General features: G+C 40.0%; 1 protein-coding gene across 1 annotated transcript in view; it reads right to left on the bottom strand.

The window, feature by feature from the left end:
* The window catches only part of TTLL12 (tubulin tyrosine ligase like 12), a 636,007-nt gene extending 615,242 nt beyond the window's left edge, over nucleotides 1–20,765 (bottom strand). Inside the window, exon 1 of the mRNA XM_044087179.1 lies at nucleotides 20,566–20,765. Coding sequence (XP_043943114.1) covers nucleotides 20,566–20,765 — 200 coding nt within the window. The remainder of the gene's footprint in view (nucleotides 1–20,565) is intronic.
* Between the last annotated feature and the right edge of the window lie 870 nt (nucleotides 20,766–21,635).

Here is a 21,635-nt window from a genome sequence, read left to right as displayed (position 1 = left end):
TGGTGTGTGTGGATGCATGCTCATTTCAGGGAGTCAGTAGTCGACAAACGCTGGTTTAAAACAGGAGGGAAAGCACAAAACAATAAGGTCAGCTCTTAATGTCACTGTTAAACAGAGTGCAAGGATTTCTAAGCAATATGACAAGGTACCAAGATTGTTTATGGACCAAGAAAACAGCGTGTTCCACAAACTCATCTTCAATTAACTAAACATTCAGCAGCTGTATGAAAAATGTACAGCTTTAGTATTAAATTGTATTAGAGGCAGAATACAGGAGGGAAAAAAAAACAGAATGACTCCTTGCTCAGAACATCTGTAACCTCAAATGCCCTAGACTAAACACAAAGCAGAATTTATTTGATTATACTGCAAGTAAAGGATATATAAAGTACTGAAACTATGCAGCAGAGCTATTGTAAAAATACAGCTATAGTACTATTTTATGAATGAAAATATGTTCATCAAATAAGTGTAGCCACCTAACTTGCCCAATATCCTTTACATCTGACTTTTTTTTTTATTTTTCGGAGCAGAGTATATAATACATAGTCACTTGAGCAGAGTGGCTTTGGAGACCCCCCCCCCCTTTTTTTTTGTTGTTGACTGCACAGGTCATAAACAACTGTTCATCTTTTCCAATGTCTTTTCTTCTGTCACAAAAAAACAGCAACTTACAATAATGGTGCAATATATGCTTTCCATGGTTAGAATATTAGGGGAAAATACAGTTATATTAATAGACTGATTTAAATCAGAGTGGCAACCTTTTGTAGCACCTTTATTAAAATTATCACTTAAGATCTAGGCAAACATACATACCAAAAAAGAAAAAACAAAAATTTTCCACCATTTATATAAATATACATCACTAACTTTTCTCTCCTTGAAAATATCAATCTAACATTCCATAAATGACTGAAGCCTTGACTTCCCTGAAACCTCACTACTTCTCCTGCTGAACATTACTCTGCATGCACAGAAATAAATGAAAAAATAGTGGAAACTCTGTAATTTGCTCCTTCCCTTTTCTAAAGGCCCCCTTCCAGTTCTTTTATCTCTTAACATTCAATATTTCAAATACTGTAAACTGGGACTCAAAAGTCTAAAGCAACTGCAAGTGCTTCTTCCCCCCAGTTATTTTTTTTCTTTAAATTTAATACAGTTATATATAGCAAAAATTCAAGCGTACAAAAAAAAAAAAAAAAAACACCCCCCCACCCCACCCCAAGGGAAAAATTATATACAGTGGATATAAAAAAAAGTGTACCCCTGTTAAAATGCCAGGTTTTTGTGAAATAAAAAATGAGACCACAATAAATCATTTGAAAACTTTTCCCACCATTAATGTGACTTATAAGCTGTACAATTCAATGAAAAATAAAACAAATCTGTTGGAGGAAAAAATATAAAAAATAAAAAAAACATACAATAAGCTGGTTGCATAAGTGTGCACCCCTTAAACTAATACTTTGTTGAAGCACCTTTTGATTTAATTACAGCATTCAGTCTTCTTGGGTAGGAGTCTATCAGCATGGTTCATCTTGACTTGGCAATATTTGCCCACTCTTCCTTGCAAAAGTGCTCCAAATCTGTCAGATTGCGAGGGCATCTCTTGTGCACAGCCCTCTTCAGGTCACCCAAAAGTGACTGCTATTTGGAACTGTTCATAATTCCCTCCACCTTGACTAAAGCCCCAGTTCCATCTGAAGAAAAGCAACCCCAAAGCATGATACTGCCACCACCATGCTTAACCATGGGGATGGTGTTCTTTTTGTGATGCGAAGTGTTGTTTTTGCACCAAACATACCTTTTGGAATTCTAGCTAAAAAGTTCAACCTTGGTCTCATCAGACCATAACACATTTTCCCACATGCTTGCAACCCTATCCGTAGTCCAGACACATGGAGGAGAATATGGGAGATTGTTGCGACACTGGTATACAACCAGTACTTGCCAGAAATTCCTGCAGCTCCTTCAGTGTTGCTGTAGGTCTCTTGGCAGCCTCCCTGACCAGTTTTTGTCTTGTCTTTTCATCAATTTTGGAGGGATGTCCAATTCTTTGTAACGTCACTGTTGTCCCATATTTTCTACACTTTTTGATGACCGTCTTCACTGTGTTCCATGGTGTATCCAATACTGTGGAAATTTTTTGTACCCTTTTCCTGACTGATACCCTTCAACAATGAGATCCCTTTAATGCTTTGTAAGCTCTCTGCAAACCATGACTTTTGCTGTAGCAGGCAACTGAGTAAATGCCAGGAAAATCCTACTAGGACAGCTGAACTTTATTTGGGTTTAGTTAGAGTCTCTAACTGATGGCAGGTGTGTACCCAAGAAGACTGAAGGTTGTAATTAAATCAAAAGGTGCTTCAACAAAGTATTAGTTTAAGGACATGCAGACTTATGCAACCAGCGTACTGTATGTTTTTTTTTTATATTTTTCCCCCAACAGATTAGTTTTTCAACTGAACTGTACAGGTTATAGGTCACATTAAATGTGGGAAAAGTTTTGAAATGATTTATTGTGGTCTCTTTTTATATCACAAAAACTGGCATTTTAACAGGGGTGTGTACACTTTTTTATATCCACTGTACAATATACACGACATGCCTGTGAGATATTAACTATAGCAAATTATGGTACTCCAGAGAATAAAATTCAGTATAGTAAGCAGTAATATATGCTATATAAACAATAAACATTTTGAGAAATTAATTCAGGAGGCAACATTCTGCTGAAATAAATCAATTGGAGATGATATTTTTGTCCAAGGCTTCTTGACAAGTGTCTTGGGAAACAGCATGCTTTCCTTCATTTTAATATTCAACCTACTTTCCTTTATTTTAATATTCTCTGTCAAGGCTACTTCTTTTTAAAGAAGATAAAAATTATTCAAAGGATGGTTGTGAATGAAACTGATGCAAATCGGATTGGCTAAAATGGTCCAGAGCAGACAGATTCTCAATATACAACTTGTGATTGCCATTTATATTAAATACAACTAAAAACTTAAACAATCAAAACCATAAAGCTTTCATAATATTTTCTATGGAATTCTAAAAATGTTCCAAAGGAGGACAGTAAAAAAAGACACCCATCCAATCTGCATTACAAATGTCGGTACACCTCCAATCTGCATTACAAATGTCGGTACACCTCCAATCTGCATTACAAATGTCGGTACACCTCCAACATGTAATGGTACCATTTTCATTTATTTTGGCCAATCTATTTGGATTTAAGATCTGTATAAGACTTTCCAATTAAATGTATGCCAATGTTAAGAAGATGTATTTTAATAGAATTTAATATTTGAGATTTATGCTCCTGATTACTTAAAGAGTTACGATTCAATTTAATATGTCCTAGATTTTTCATTTAAATTAGTGTTGTACTCCATCACAATTTCATAACATTTAGAGGTAAGGTTTTCTACCTTACATATGTTTTACAATACAGTAAAGTTTCACTTAACTGGCACCTGTGGGGATTGGTAGATGCTGGTTAAGTGCATGTTCCAGTTGCTTGAGATATGCTTTGTGATTTTTGACTGGCTTGTATGCCGGCATACAAGCCAATCAAAAATGGCACAACAGAGCCTAGCTCCCGTTTAGGATTTTGCTTGTACGCCGGTATACGAGCCAATCAAACATCGCAAAGCGGAGCCACTTCTACTCAATGCAGAACTGTTCCACATTGAGTAGAAGTGGCTCTGCTTTGCAATTTTTGATTGGCTCTAGCTAATCAAATGCTGGTTGTTTGAGAATGCCAGTTGCTTGAGTCCCAGATAATGGGGATTTTACTGTGTATCATGGAAACATTTTAATTCAGTTAGGGGTTTCTTTATTACATAAATGTGCAAGAAATAAACATTTGTCTTGAGCTTGTATTTTAATATTCTGTAATGGTAACCAATCTTGAGGATCCAGATCATATTCATTTATAAGCTGTTGAAGATCTTTTAATTTAGATCTTTAAAATGCTGATACCAGCAAAAAAAGCTTTTGATCTTCCAGAAGTAAAGTATAAGAGTGGAGAATTTAATAAAGAAAGATTTGACTACACTAAATGAATGACATTCTCAAGTCTATTTTGCTGAATATAATAGTTCTGAAAGAACTTAAGGTGCGATTCATAAAAGAAAAGGACAACAGGGTGGGAGAATTATATTGTACGTTGTTGCAAAGATACTGTCAAAAGAACTTACTCTGATTTACACTGCTATTATTTCCTGTTAAGTCATCACTAGTATTAAGTAGATCAAAATGTAAGGTTTTCCAATTTGAGTTAAATTATGATCAATCCAATTTAGGATAGTTTTAAAAATGTTGCTTTTAAATAGGTACCTACATCAGGAATGTTAATACCTCCTAAGTTCCAAGTTTAGGAGGATGATGTAGGGCTACCTTAGGTTTGTGTGGAAACCATAGGAAGTTTTGCAGCGGCGGTTAAACAAGGTTAAACTATTCGGGCCATCTAAATTCCACTCTTCAAATTTTTCCTTAGAACTACCTTCCTCGAGCTGTACTGCTGATCTAACCAGCATATCTTATAACTGAAAAGTTCATCTCTACTTGATTCCCAAGTAGACTATTCTCTATCTGTAAAGCCTAGCACTTACTCCTACAGTACTTGCACCTTGATAAAGCACTCTTATTATAGATAGTACCCCACCAGCCTAAAACCCACTTCCCCCGGAGTCCTTTGAAAGTCTCTTTATCTACTACTTCTAGTATGTCGAGGGATCAGTTGCTAGTGTCCTCTCCAGCTCAACTGGTGAACCTGGGAATACTGAGGCAATGTTACAATTGCCTCATGTACACAGACAATCCTCTCCTTCTCCCACAAAACACAAATACATGCGAGAGATGCAACTATACGGCCAAACTGGAGGCTGAGCTCTCTCAACATAGGACTGGCAAGACCAGACAGGAGGAGAAGGTAACCACACACAATACATACCCAGTCACACATGGTACCATCACAACTTCAAATCATACACATACTCACACAAAGACATACTCGGAGGCTCTGATCAAAAATTTACCAAAACAGCAGAGGCCACCAAAGCAGACACCCAAACAACTACCACCTCACGACCCAACACATGCAACACATAGACCACACAGTCAGAGTGTCAAACAGTCACAGCCCTTAAGGCCAAACAAAATGCCAGACACACTTGTCATTGGTGATTCCATAGTCAGACACACTGGCGTCCGCTCACCAGACTGAGTAAGGAGAAGGTCACAGTAAGCTGCCTGTCGGGCTAGAATCCGCCACATAACGCAAGCACTCAGGTCTCTCAACAGCAGGTACAAGTGCGACTCAGTCATTGTCCACGCTGGTGTCAACGACCTGAGACATACCTCCTTGGACTACATGAAAAGGGACATCGAGGAGCTCTCTGATTATGTAGCCCAGGCAGGTATGACCCTGACCTTGAGCAGTATCCTAACTCACCTAGAATGATGCCACAATACAGTGATAAGATGATCAGCTTTAATAATTGGCTTAAATTCTGGTGTCATTCAAAGGGGATCCAATGTCTGTCTGCCTAGGATGACATGCTGGACAAGCCACGCTGCTTGAAGGGCGGCTTGCACCTGTCACCCTGGGCTTCCGGATATTGGCAAAGGCTCTTGCCACCCCCATAGTGCCTTTTTTAGGCAAGGCTCAAATTCTAAACCTACCACCCTAGACACCAAAAAGGAAAAAAACTAAGGGTAATGCTGCTCAATGCCAGAAGTCTCAATCTCAAGATGCACGCACTCGAGGCCCTTCTCAATATGGAGAACATCGATGTCTGTGCTGTGACAGAAACCTGGTTCAAGGCTCCTGAGAGCACCCCAGCACTAACAGGTTTCACCTCATATCATGCGTTCCGGACCCAAAATCCGGACAACACCAAGAAAGGAGGGTGTCCATATTCATAAAGGACACCCACACCTCAAGGTTGGTGGCAACATGATGCATTGGAGACCATCCAGGTGCAATTAACCATAGGCAAGACTGCTCTGCAATTTGTAGCATGTTACAGGCCACCCTCTCAAACTCAGGAACCTCACATGGCCTTCCTGAAAACATTGGAGGATAAATGTATCTCCAAACACCATCATACTAGGTGACTTCAACTACCCTAATATAGACTGGGAACACTACTCAAGCCCGAACACTCTAACCCAAAGATTCCTGGAGTTCATAAACTCAAATGCCATGGAACAACTAGTCACCATCCCCACAAGAGGAGAAAACATACTTGATCTCATCATCACGAACATGGGATCAAAATGTTCAACACCGGAAGTATACCCCTCACTGGTGAGATCAGATCATAAACTAATCTCGCTGGAGGTACTCATCCCGCCCCACCTGAAACAAAAAGACCACAGTGAAAAACTTCTCAAAGCCGATTTCACACTTCTAAAACTAGTGTGGTCTCCTTTAAGGCCCCTGAGCCAGTGGTAAACATTACTCAAACCGCTGAATCACTTACAAATGCCTTCTACCAGCACCTACAGGACTGCATGGATCAGGCAATCCCAAACAAAACTAAGACTCTCTGTACCAAAGGCAAGCGTCCAGTCTGGTGGACCCCAGCCATAAACAAGCTCTACAACAAAAGGAGGAAGCTACAAGATAGAGCAAAATCCTTGAAAGGTAAGACACCTTTGATCATTACAAGTAAAAAACTAAGAGCTCTCATAAAATCATCCAAGGCAAATTTTGAGAGAAAAATCGCCAAGGACTCTAAAGACAATCATAAGACCTTCTTTAGCTATGTTAGAAACCTAGGAGGAAACTCCCAGATATGCTCAGAATTAGTTCAAAATGATGTGAAAATTACTGAACCTACACACATTGCCAACATACTGGCTGACAGGTTCAGTGCAAACTTCTCCCCCCCGCCAAAAGGAGAGATATCTATTCCAGAGGATTGTAGCCCCCCAAACATCTCCAACGCCCAGGTGAGAACTGCCCTCACTAAGGCAAAACACACAGCATCCATGGGACCGGATGGTGTCCCCGGCTGTGTGCTTCACGAACTCAAGAGGAATTAAACCCACAGTTAGGACAGCTGTTTAATCATAGCCTCACCTCAGGATACGTTCCCAAGGAGTGGCGCACGGCGACTGTGGTCCCACTTCATAAGGGCGGTGCCTCCACAGACCCTGGAAATTACCGCCCCATTAGCTTGACAAGCCTTATCTGCAAAGCCATGGAGAGGATCATAATGGAACTCATAAATAAAGACATAGGGAACTTGCAGACTTTGGATCCAACCCAGTTTGGCTTTGTCAAAGGCAGATCCTGCCTCTTAAACTTGGTTGACTTTTTCGAGACAGTCACCAAACCTGGCAAAGGCCTTCGACACAATACCCCACTCAGGTATCATCGAAAAACTCATCAGCTTGAATGTAAACCCATACATCACAAGATGGGTTGCAAACTGGCTAAGTGACAGAACCCACAGGGTCAGAGTTGCTGGAGCCATGTCAGACTCAAAGCCCGTCACAAGTGGTGTCCCACAGGGCTCAGTCCTGGGTCCACTCTTGTTCGGCATCTACTTTTCTGAAGTACAAGCAAACACAGGAGGGTTATGGCTGACAAGTTTGCAGATGACTGCAAACTGGGCGCCATAGTCGAAAACACATCTGACACAGATATCCTCCAGAAGGGCCTCACAGAAATGGATAACTGGTGCCAGAGCCATGGCCTGAAGTTAAACGCCAAAAATGCATAGTCATACCCTTCGGGAAAAACAAGGTTACCCCTAGCTACCATATAGGTGGCAATCCACTGAGCACAGAAAAGTCATCAGGGATCTGGGGCCCCAGTTTGGCAGTAGCCTTTCGCTTGACACTCATGTTGCTAAAGTAGTTAGGAAAACCTTCTATATCGCCCACCTGATCATGAAGGGATTCACATCTAGATCAAGGGAGGTCATCGTCCCCTGTACTCATCACTCATTAGACCTATGATTGAGTACAATGCCCCATTCGAATGTATCTGACCAGACACCTGCTGCAGCTTGAAAGGCCCCAAAAGTTCCTCACCAAAAGGATAAAGGGTCTCAAAATATGTCTTATGCTGCCCGACTGAAAGAACTCCAGCTCTATTCAGTCTCATACCGCTTGCTCAGAGGTGACCTGTGCCTGACATATAAGGCCATGTCAAACCCAGATTTGATGAATATGCTTCACCTCAAAAATCTAGATCCCTCAGAACCACAAGGGCGGGAGACTTAAACCTTGACACGGTTATAAATAGAACGTGCTGGAGGGACAGATTCATCACCCAGAGACTCCCTATGCTGTGGAACAAAATCCCGGTACATGTGAGGCAGAGCACCTCGCTGGCCTTGTTCAAGAGGAATCTTGACCAATGGATGGGAGATCGCAGATATACCCCAGGGATTACTTCAGTGTCACTGCTTGATAGAGGCACAGCAAAATGATAGGCATAGTTTTTATTCAAACTAAAGGGGTGGCGAAAGCCACATAACTATGGGCTAGGCTTATAAATGCCCTTGGGCAGATAGCCTAGTATGAACCTATGAACCTATGAACCTATGAATTGTTTACTACCAAGTGACTTATCAGGATATAGGGTTAAAGCTTGTATTATCTATAATAGTTCAGGAAAGAGAATCATTTTTATTACTTACAATCTATCGAAGGACATTATAGTTTTGTTTAATTTATTAGTTAAACTTGAGATTATGTTTAAAAATGTTTTTATAATTTGCATTTCTTATTCCTTCAATACAGAAGCATAGCTGGCTCAACCAGTGATCAGATGTTACAGGTAAGCTCTATACCCCCCACACCATCACTACCAAGCTCTTATATTCAGGAGCAAAAAAGCCTTTCCTTCTACACCAACCAGGTGGCCATTGGCATGACATGCTCAACCCTCCTGATCCGGACATTCAGGTCTCATTTCTGTGTCCCTGTCCCAAACACTTCTTTAACATACCCTGCCTGCACGCACTTAGTTTTGACTACAGATGTGATACTGACTATTAAAAAAATGGTACTGCATTAAAGAAAATCCAGACTGGCTGATCGCACCCCACAACACTTTGCACCCTGGGCAGTTACCCCTCTTGCTCCATCCTAGCTATGCAACTGCTTCAACAGTATGTATTATATTTATTCCTAAATATTTGCAGGAAGTGACTGGTTTACATGATTTTTTTTATGTTTGTAATTTCCATTTTTGTTTAGAAATATAAACTTTGATGTTAACTTATTAAAGAGTAGACCAAGTATGACTGAAACAGCTTTATGATAAAATTTACGCCTTTGAGACTTGATATTGAATTGGGAAGTGCTACTAGCACATCACTGGCAAACAGCATAATTTTAGAAGTATAATTTTTGAAAATAGAAGCAAGGGGACAATCCTGTTTAGTACCATTAGTCAGTTATTTACAAAATGTATAAGGGTTAATAATCTTTTAATATTGAGAGTTTGTCTTTGATATACAAATCTAGTTTGGTCTAAATTAATGATTTACGATATATATATATATTTTTTTAAATCTATCTGAAAGAACAGACATGAAAATTTTATAACCATTGTTTAGAAGTGATACTGGTCTGTATAAAGAAAAAAGTAGAAGATTTTTATGTTCTTTTAGTATGGGTGTGATTAATGAATATTTCCATGGTAGCTAGCCTAGTACTTTTCTATGAACCTAAGAGGGGGAAATTATCTCAGGTGTATGAACTTCTATAAGGGTTTTATGGAAAAGTGAGATAATAGAGGGAGTGAATCATTTACATACTTCTACTATTAGTCCATCTATACCTGGGGCTTTATTAGGTTTCAACTGTTTGATTTTTGGTCCGAGATCTCTTTAAAAGTGATCTCATTGTTTAAATTTTCATTTAGTTTAGACAGCGTCTTTTTAAAAAAGGACAAATCAAGATCTACATTTGGGACAAGGTCCTCATTTTTGGATTTTTGATTTAGAGATGTGCGATAACGTCTGAAAACATCAAGGATATCCCAATGTCTGTGTAGGTTTTGTTTTTAATATCTTTCATTTACAAGATATTACTGCTATTTGTTTATATGTACAAATTAAAAGAGTTAAATGTGTGTCGTGTAAATGTATACATTTATTTATTAAAATTTGTTGACTGGGAAAGTCCACTGGGCTGGAGACCCATTTTCAGTGGAGGCCCGGGGAGAAAAGCTCTTACATGAAAATCATTACATGAATTTGTAAGGGAACAAAATTATAATTATAAAGTAAGTGAAATAATACAGAAATAACAGCAAACATGTTCTAAAAAGGCACAATACAGTAACAATGAAACATTAGCATGTAGGAAAATTGTACAGTTAGAAATATTTAACAATACAGCTCAATTTTTTTTTCTTGGGGAGGGTAGGAAAAGGGAAATATAGAATTAAAGGCAAGACAGATATAGTTAGAATCTTATAGCTAGGTAGTGGGAATAAGTAGATTATAGGTGGCATATACTTAATGGTAGTATTAAAAGTAGAAAGTGAGAAAAGAAAATGTGTTAACAGTTGAATTGATGTGTGGACTATGATACTAAAGATTAGGGATAACTCATATGGTGTAACAGTATGACATATACATATTTGCTACGCGAAACAGTTTTACTAGATTAAGGAGGCTGTGTTCTTTTAAAGGAGATTATGTTGTCTAATTCTGTAACGGATGATGTGAGGGTGTTCCACAGCTTAGTTATGGAAAGGGAATAGAGGCAGCTACCTGCTCTTTTACTAGGTTTTGATACTTTAAGTAGGTGTTTGTTGTTAGAGCGTAGATATCTGGATGGGACATAAGGTTAAATGATATTTTTCAGGGAAGGGCAACACTCAGGCTTTTAAATGAGTTTATGGGCAAAGGTAAGTTGTGTGTAATGTAAATAATGTCCAAATTCTAGCCAGTTTAGTTCTTTGGTGGCCTGGCAATGGTGGGTGCGATTTGGTTGGGCTGATGCAAATTTTGCAGTCTTATAATAACAGGACTGTAGTTTATGTTGCAAAGAGTTGTGGAGATTGGTGAAGATAGGAGACCCATATAATAAGGTTGGATGGAATAGACTTTTTGAAAGTTTTATTCGGATGGATTTGTCTGAGTATTGTTTGTTTTTGCAAAGTTTGCCTAATTTGAAGTGAACCTTTTTTATTGCATTATTAATATGCAAGTCAAAGCTAAGTTTGCTGTCAATAGTAATTCCTAGCAGTTTGGCCTGATTTACTAACTCTGTTGGGGTTTTGTTTATGGAGAATACAGTAAAGTCTGTGGGAACAGGTTTAGATGCAAAGATGAGTAGTTTAGATTTATTAGGGTTAAGTAATAAATGTGATTGGTTTAGCCAGAGTTCTATGGATGTAAAGGCCTTTTGTGTTACCTTTTGGAGGTCAGAGAAGTTATTGGAGGTACAGATAATGGCTGAATCATCTGCATACTGTATGGTAGTACAGTCAGTGGGAACTTTATTTAGGTTATTTATAAAAATGTTGAATAGTAGGGGTCCCAAGACTGACCCCTGAGGCACTCCTATGTTATTTGGGAGAAAGCTAGACAGGTTACTTAGCCATTTTATGGATTGCTGTCGGTTATCCAACTAGTGAACCAGGTTAGGGTGGCATCAGAGCATTCTAGTGAGTGGATATGCTGGATAAGTTTGATTTGTGTTGAATGCTTTTGAGAGATCCAATAACGGGACTGATGTAAGTAGGTTACTATCTAGGGCGTTATAGATGTAATTTGTGAAGGAGACTAGTGCAGGAATGGTACTGTGGGATGGTCGAAAACCATGTTGTGAAGGGGATAGTAGGTTGTTGCTGGTTAGATATTCAACCAGTTGTTTGTGGATGCATTTTTCTATTAATTTTAGATAGAGGGGACAGTATGGAAATGATAGTTCACGACATATACACACACATAATATACATATAATATAGAGAGAAAGAGAAGGAGGGAGATGAGACGTAGCATAAGTGGATACTTTTAATTTTTCCAAAGCTATGGCTGTTATGTGATACTATAACTGCATAGCTCTTATTTAGATTTTGTATTACTTTGACTACAGACTTATTAGTTGTTTTATGTTTAACTTTAGTCTCTTGAAGTTGTGAATGTATGTTTGTTTGAGATTCCCATTTGTTTGTTTTCCACTTATACCAAACTACAATTTTACAAAAAATATAAGCTTTTAAAGAATCCCTGGTTATAACTATATTACCTCCATCAGTATTATTTGTTTCTAAATACAGATTCAGTTCAGAAAAAAAGCCAAGGTTTGAAATCTTTTAATTTAACCTCGTAGAATATTTCTGGGCAGAAGTGATGACTTATGCCACCCCAGGAGGGAAAGAAAGGTCCATGGCCATGAAGGGAACTGGAAAAACAACCAAAGCAGTGAAAATAAAAGGGAAAGAGGTCTGGGTGAGGCATGTCAGATGACTGCGATTGAAGACTCTTGAATAGCCTCAAACAAAAGTCTTTCAGCAAAGGGAAGCAAACTTGTGCAGGCCCAAATGGGTCTGAGAGGATGAATTTGGCCTTGTGCTAAATAGTTGGTTTCAAGAAGACTGGCGTACGGGGAAATGAAGGAAAAGAATAGAGAGCCAGTGGCCATTATTGGACCAGATCACCCACTCAGCTGACTCTAAGGAAACCTGCAGGAGAAAAAGCTGCTGCACTTACCATTAGAGAGACAGAGGTTAAAGGTCCTAGGAAGACGGGCCTAAAGTGAAGAAATCAGCCTCACCATTAGATGGACTTACTAGTGCCGCATCAGACAATGGCCGAGGCTGACAAAACAATACATACCTAGTAAAGTCTGGACTATCAAAAAATGGCAAGACAAGACAGTCTATTCTCCATGATAGGATATCCTCAGGATAGGAATACACTAATCCACTGGATAAAAATCAGTCAAAGTAAGCATCTTCAAACTTCGAGCACAAACAACTTGACCAAAAAAGCAAGGGTCGGGTTCCGGCATGTAGCTTATGAGACATTTCCCTGCGAGCTACATCACTGAAACCAGAAAGCTACGGCAGCAATTCACTGTAGAATGGTACCACTGAAAAGCACAAATGCTGCAGCTGTACAGTCTGAAAAGAAAAAGGAGCACATCAAGGCGATCCCCAAGGACAGCTACCCGGCTGTATCCTAACAGAGGGCAGCCTCGCTAGAGAGTTAAACATTCCTTATTTTCATTCCTTTTCAAATTGAACTGGAATAAAAATAAGGAATGTTTAACACTTATAGCATGGCTGTTTCTGTTAGGATACTGATGGGTAGCTGTCCTTTGGGATTGCCGCGATGTGCTCCTCTTTCTTTTCAGTATGCGCAGCTGCAGCGACTGTGCTTTTCACAACTGTACTGCTCAGTGGTGAATTGCTGCTGCAGCTTTCTGGTTTCAGCGATGTAGCTTGCACAGAAATGTGTTGTGAGCTACATGCCGGAACCGTAGGGGTCACCTTACTTCTCTGATTTTTTGGTTAGAACACAGAACAATAATTTTGCTATTACATTAAGAATGGAGAAATATAGGCTACTGTTTATAGGAAGCCAAACATCTCTCAACTTTTATTTGTAAATGCAGAAAGTTAAATGTCCATGGTATTTTAATAGATTATTTGTCCTGTTGGGAAATGTTTCAGGACCAGAAAAATTCCCATTATCAGAACAGTTTTCAACAAGTTGTTAGTAATATTCATCATTTTAAACATAGGAACTACAAGGAAGAACAAGTGGTGCCTTCCTTATATAAAATAGAATGTGGTCCTGGGAAAAGCCATACTCCTAGATGGAAAAGAAAAAGAAGGCGATAACCACTTTGTAACCAGGTAAGCCCCATTTGTAGAAGGGATCTCTCAAATTTGAGAAAAAAATGACTCATCTTAACCAGCAATGAAATGCTTATCAACTTAAAATTAAAAATATCTTACAGAAAATAATATATAATAAGTAATGCATACTGCTATGCATGTAAATGAAGTTCAATTTTACAGAGTGTAAGGAGTGTTCAGTCTATTCCTATCTTGAGAGTCCAATGCACATATGGATGTGGTGTATGCTCTAAAACACCAGGGCAGGACTCTCTATGGTTTTGGAGGCTAAAGTGTTTGTTGTTAAAAAAACTGGCACATGTCCAAGGTTGTAGCTTGTTACAGATCCCCCACCATGCCCCAGGATTCCCACTCTTCATTTCTTAAGATACTGGAAAATATTAAGGTACAACCCAATACCTTAATTATGGGCAATATCAACTACCTCACCATCAACTGGGAAAACTACTCATGTACCAACTCATTCGCTCAACGCTTTCTGGAATTCATAAATTCCAATGCCTTGGATCAGCTTGTCCACAACCCCACCTGGGGCAGCAATATCCTGGACCTGGTCATTACCAATATGGGCAACCAATGTTCCACACCAGCCACAAACTAATAACCCTAGACATCCATATCCCACCCCCATCCCCCATTAAGGAAACCACTGTCAAAAACTACTCAAAGCCAACTTCATGCTTCTTAAGACAGAATTGGCAAACTTCACAACACCCACGTAGACGGAAAATAGGAGGTATGACTGCTGAATCTTACACAAATGTACTGTATAAGCACATACACGAGTGCATGGATTGTGCCATCCCAAACAGAACCAAGACGCTATCCTGAAAAAAAAAAAAAGGAAGCCAATCTGGTGGTTCCCTGCCATAAACTCTACAACAGAAGTAAGAAGCTGTTGCAAAAAAGAGCAAAATCCCAAGATTGGAGGAACTCCCTGGTCAGCCTCAGCAAGAAGCTGAGATCCCTCATAAAATCCTCCAAAGCCAGTTATGAAAATAAAATCGCCACGGATTCCAAAGACAACCACAAAGCATTCTACAGCTATGTCAAGAATCTCAATGGCAATACTTGGATCTTCTCTGAGCTACAGCACAATGGCACTAAATACACAGAACCAACCGATATTGCCAACATCCTGGCAGATAGGTTCAGTGCTAACGTTAACCCCCTCTCACCGTCCAAAGGACCATCTTAATACTGGAAGAATGCAAAGCCCCTATAATCACAGATGAACAAGTAAAGACCGCACTCTCCCAAGCCAAGAACACAGCATCCATTGGACCAGACAACATCCCAGGGTGCACGAACTACAGAATGAACTGGCACCCCCATCTACGTACCATGTTCAATCATAGCCTCACCTCAGGCTATGTGCCTACTGAATGGCGCACAGCAACAGTTATCCCACTCCACAAAGGGGGTGCGCCACCACAGACCCCGGAAACTACTGCCCCATTAGCCTGATGATCCTGGTCTGCAAGGCCATGGAACGTATCATCTTGGAGCTTATAAACAAAGACACAAGTAACTTCCAAACCCTGGACCCCACTCAGTTTGGGTTTTTAAAAGGTAGATCATATCTACTAAACCTGACTGACTTCTTTGAAGCAGTCACTAGAGCCATAGATGAGGGCAAGGTAGTGCACACAGCCTATCTTGACCTCGCCAAGGCTTTTGATACCATCCCCCACTCTGGAATTATAGATAAACTCACTAAACTGGGCATAAATCCCTATGTCACAAGATGGGTGTCCAACTGGCTCACTGACATAACCCACACAGTAAAAGTAGCTGACTCCAAGTCAGACTTCAGACCAGTGACGAGTGGAGTACTAAAGGGTTTGGTCCTGGGTCCTCTCCTGTTCGGCATCTATTTCTCCAAAGGGCAGGTCAACAAGGAAGGTCTTTGGCTAACAACGTTCGCAGAGGACTGCAAACTGGGAGACATAATAAAGTCACCTAATAACGTAGACATTCTACAAAAGGGCCTCACAGAGACAGATGCTTGGTGTCAAAGTCATAGTGTCAAGCTCAATGCCAAGAAGTGCACTGTCATCCCCTTCGGGAAAAACTCGGTACCCATGAACTACCACATAGGCGGTAGCTCATTAAAGACTAAAAGTGTGATAAGAGACAGCAGGACACAGGTGGACAGTAGTCTCCTTTGATCACATCACCACAGTACTCAGGAAATCCTTCTATGTGGCACACCTCATCACAAAAGGGTTCGCTCCTCTAGAAAAAAAAGGAGGTTCCTCTCTACTTTTCCTTCATCAGACCCATTATAGAGTACAATGCCCTATTTGGCATGCATCTCACAAGACACCTACAACAATTGGAAAGGCCACAGAAGTACCTCACTAAGAGGACTACTGGCCTCAAACAGATGCCATATGCAGACTATCTCAAAAAACTCCAGCTCTACTCAGTCGCATATCGCCTCCTCAGAGGCAATCTCTGGGTTTGACATAGCTTTTATGTTAGGCAGAGCTGTTGGACATGCTACACTTAAATAAATCCCAGTCTCTCCAAACTACATGCTCTAGGGACCTACACTTAAATAAATCCCAGTCTCTCCGAACTACATGCTCTAGGGACCTAAACCTGGTCACCACAGCAAACAGAACATGCTGGAGGGATAGATTCCTGTCCCAGAGACTTCCCATACTCTGGAACAAACTATCCATTCATGTCAAGCAAAGCTCCTCATTGGCCCTCTAAGAAAAATCTTGACTGGATGGGATACAGAAAATTCACCCCGGGGATCACTTCTATGGCACTGCTTAACAGGGGCACAGAAAAATAATTTTCTTGGGTGGCGAAAGCCAGGGAACCTTTTTGCCTAGGCTTATATAAGCCTCAGGGCTGATAGGTTAGTACCTACCTATGAACCTATGTTTTTAGGACAGTAGGGAATTATAATAGCTATAAGGCGGCAGCTGCTTTGGTTTGAAATGTTAACTGTGTTTTTTATTACAAGAACAAACCATGACATCCATAAGAGTCAGAGAACTGGCATATACCAGACACTTGGCATGCTGCTTCTGAAAGTTCAGTTGCTGTTCATTTTTTTTTATGAAAACATAATAAAAAAGTTAGCTCCTAATAATTTCTATCATGTAGGTTTGTTGCATTTCTTAATGGAAGAGCTTAGGGTGCAGATGATCTAACTGCAATTAGCAGATGGCTATGCTAGTTTTTTCTCTTCACTTGGAAGAGCTGAGGGGGTAGCAGGAAGAAGCTGGTTTGGGATACTGGCACAGGGCGCTGGTGGAGTTAGTTAAGATTCTGGCCTGGGAGCAGCCATAACATGTGACAAGATAGGCAAAAATACAAGTACCCTCACTGCTGAAATGCCAGTGAGGTCACAGACAACCATGATGCATGCATATAGGAGGGCAACTCTGAATGGCTTTCACTCTACAGTCTCTGGGGATTCCCCACCATTATAGAACAAATAGTCTCAAGTAGAACAGGGGAAGATTTGGGAAGGAAACAACAAGAGTTAAACATATTTAAAAATCCATATATACACCAGAATGAAATGAAGCACAGTTCTCAAGTGAAACAATCAGCTTTTATAACAATAAAGGAAACCACACTAAACCCCAAAAAGGTTCACTTTATAGGAAAGAGGAGGGCTGGAGACCATTCAGCTAGTGACATGATTTTCAAGTAAAACAGGAGTAGAAAGAAGGGCTTATTGGATTTTAATACAGAAATGCAAATAATTATGACAAAGAAAAAGGGCGTTAATGAAGGAAAATGTGAAGGAATTTAAGGAAGAAAACAGTATTTAAGAAATATCTAAAATACAAAGGAATGGATTGACAAATATAAAAAGGCAGATGGAATAAATGATCAAAAGAGATCGAAAAGGAATTGCCAAGACGAGAGAGTTAAACTAATGTTATTTTACATTTTTATGTTTTCTTAACCAGATTTTCAGAGTGGACCAGAGGGAGAACGTCTCCAACTACACGACTTAAGTACAGCTAAAGAAACAGAACAATTCCCTGTAAGGAGTTGTATGCAAATTTTCATTTTAACAGTAACACTTTTATGTTCCTTTGGGTTTTACTTGCTATGTCAGTAGGTTTGTCACTTCAGTATTGCCTAAAAAAGGCTCTAAGGGGCTAAATGAAATTTTAGTGATAATCTGGAAGCGCGGGTGGGGGGGCACAGGTGCAGGTCATCTTTGGCAAAGCAATGTGGTCTGTCAACCATGTCATCCCAAGCGGATAGATACTGAATCTCCCTAAACTGACACCAGAAAAAAGCTAGTTGTTAAAGTCGATCAAGGATGTTCCACAGTATGAACAAAAGTGGAGAAAGTAGAATGCTGTTCAGTGCAAGGCACATATTGGTCTGACAGACGTATTTAGAGAGGTCCATAATGTCTTTCTTCACATAATGTAGTCTCAGGTCATTTATGCCCACATGGACTATGACAGAATCACACTGGCATCTGTGGTGCAATGACTTGAGTCCATGTGTAGCTTATCGAATTCTGGCTCCAGATAGGCAACTGACCATAATAGTCTCTTTGCACAGTCTGGTGAACGGGGCATCTGTGTGTCATACATGGGATTCCCCTATGCCAACAGTCATGAGTAAATTGTTTACTTGCTTTATGGGCTTTGTTTTTGGGAGTCCATCGGATGTGGGCTTATGTGAGGTGTTGCTTCTTATGTATGCTTTAAAAATTGCTGAGGATAAGCACTGCAGATTTTAGGTTTAGGAAGTCTTTAAGGTTTGGGGAGAAAGCTTTTTAGTACATCAATATAAAATTGTGTGTGTGTGTGTGTGTATACACTATACATTGGTGGATGTTGTGTGTTTTTGACAACCTTGTTTGTATGTGACATTTTTGCTGCCAAGGAAACTGCATATATAGGTCTTGCATACTGCTCATTATACGTCTTGCATACTGCTCATTATACGTCTTGCATACTGCTCATTATAGGTTTTGCATACTGCTCATTATAGGTCTTGCATACTGCTCATTACAAGAAAACTGCCTACATAAATACCATCCACACAACTTAAGCATAGTCCATTATTTTTAACATATAATGACATCTCATAAGTAGTACACTGTATAAGCTGCACAACTAACTCAAAGATGTAGCTTGTGTAGGAGAGGTGATATAGGTCTCTTACACCAATGTACTGGCAGAAAGGTGCATTGGGATCCTTTTCTGGTAAGTACCATGGGTTTTTAAATAACCAGAAACGGTTACCAACCCAGACTGACTGAATGCTAGTTTAACTTCTCATCGGAGGGATGGTGGTACCTCAGCAAAGCAGTCCAGCAGCACCCTAATGTTGTACTACAGTGTCAACACTGGAACATGAGCCCTAGCACCAGATGTGGAGACAGAATGCAGCACCTTCTGATCTTCCTGGGCATCGGAGACAAGCGAGGCAACTGCTAAACTAATGGCATAGCTTGTTTACTGCAGTGGGAGAGCACAAGGTGTGTGAACCCAAGACAAATCAGTTGTGAAGGCCTATACTGCTCTTTACTGTTCCAAGGGATGTTAAAACCACAAATCATAAGTATGTCACTACCTTACGTTCTAACTAAAAAAAATGGATCAGTGCTTCTGTTATCCAAATTAAGTGAACATTTCTGAAAAATAAAACCATTTTGGTAATGCATGCAACTCAAAAAAGTCACCGGTAATAAAGAAGTTTAGCTCCACTGTCCTACATGAGGTTTCCTCCCTGTTCCTTTATTTTAAGGAACAGCACTTAGTATTTTGTGGTCTAATTAGTCAGGTTTCCTCTAAGCATAATTATCTTTAAGTTGGCAAGCATAGCTTATTTAGTTTGAATATGGACTAAAGGACTTTACTCGGTAACCAGCAAGTTATCAAAAGGTGACTGGTTTCTTTACTTAAGGAGGCCCTCTAACATTCACTTTTTGACACCTGTACTTACACTGGATTGAGATCACCAACTCTCACAACAAAGAAACCGTGCTTAATACATACAGTGGCAGATTCCTACATCATATTTTGGTGAGCATGGGACTCTACGTCTGCCTTCCAGCAGTGACACTAATCAGATTGGCATTTCGCACAAAGTATAGGAACTTGTGCTCGTTGCCCTCTGAAGTTCTTTTCTGCCACCTCTGTAACTTGGCCTTCTTTACCATTTTTCCCCAAGTAGCGCGATTCCCTCCACCTTGACATTCACCCTGATATTTGGGGAAAACAGACAGTGAGCCCTCCCGTGTATGCTTGGCTTAAAGGATGACATTATTCTTGCTCATTACAGGAGTTCGACAAGGTAATTCATGCTTGCATTTTAACTCCTGCAGTATGAAAACTGAGACAGCACTTTCAGTTGCTCATCATGAATTCAAGCATTAAAAAACAGCTGGATGAAGCACACCAGGGTCCACAAAAATATAATTATAAAATTATATTTTTGTGGATCCTGGTGTGCTTCAACTGTTTTACTGGTTTTGGACTTTTGTGCTTGGTTTCAGTCATTTCTGATGAATACAAGCATGTTTTCTCTGGACTGAAAAGCTCAAAGAACAATTCAAATTCACATATTACAATAGTCTTGCATCTGAACTTTCGCCAAGACATCCAAAACATCAAAAAGTTTCTTTGATAGAGAGAAACTACTACAGACATCAACCTAGCCAGTTTTAATATATCAGTACGCTCCAGTGAGGGTGGACTCACCTGTTAGGATCAGATGATTGTAACCCATTTACTCCAGTCACAATGACTTTGTACACAGGTTCATTGCCAGGATTTGAACTCTTCTGCTCTATTTGATCTTCATCATCATCAACTTCATCCACCCGCATGATTCCAAAGACCTCACCTGCATCAAACACCTGAAATATCCGAGAGAAGAAGAATAAAGTGCAATCACACATCACTGAACCGCATCACATTTGTTTCCTAAATATTGCAAACTACAGCAGTGACAGGGGTTCCCTAAGCATCACATTTGTTTCCTAAATATTGCAAACTACAGCAGTGACAGGGCTTCCCTAAGCATCACATTTGTTTCCTAAATAATGCAAACTACAGCAGCGACAGGGGCTCCCTAGTCATAGCAAGGAAATCCTCTCCAACTTATAGCCACCCTGAGCTGCACTGCCTTTAGCACTGCAACACACCTGAAATATCCTTACAACAGCTACTGCAAAGGGCAAGTAAACAGGCAAAGCCAAGCGGAATGGTCCTGAAAAGCAAGGTACTGTACTTCATACCCAGGCATAAAAAAGAAGGAGTCTAACACCGCTACAAAAAGTACAAGCAGAAAAGGCACATAGCGATACAACGCTGATCACGGACTATCAGACTTCAATTTTATAAGCTACAAGTAAGTGCAAGTCCCTCTCCATTATACTACTATGGCACCAGTATTATTTGTCCCTGACTTTAAAGACAGCAGCACATCAGCAATCAAATACTTTGACTTAACATCTGGTATTTAAAGTGTGGTTAAACCTTCCAGATATAAGCAGAAATGGTTCATCGCCACACTAGCAACTTTGCCCATCTGCACTTTTCTTGCTATTACACATTTTCCCAAGACACCAAGTACAAAACAGAGAACTGTTTAAGAGGAACTATACAAACAGTGAGACACTTGCCAGCCCACTGGTGTAGATAAAACTAGCAATCCAAGTTACAACAAGTGGGCCTAGCATCACGAGGCTAACCTAGAAGGGTGGGCAAATTAACTACATGCTGGCTTGCTCTCTCATCCCAAGGGAAAGGTGTAGAAACCAGACACT

Source organism: Protopterus annectens, chromosome 11.part0, assembly GCF_019279795.1.
Source record: "Protopterus annectens isolate FY-2018-M chromosome 11.part0, PAN1.0, whole genome shotgun sequence".
Classification (NCBI taxonomy): domain Eukaryota; kingdom Metazoa; phylum Chordata; order Ceratodontiformes; family Protopteridae; genus Protopterus; species Protopterus annectens.
The sequence above is the reverse complement of the archived record's forward strand: the minus strand, read 5'-3'. Positions and strand labels throughout refer to the sequence as shown.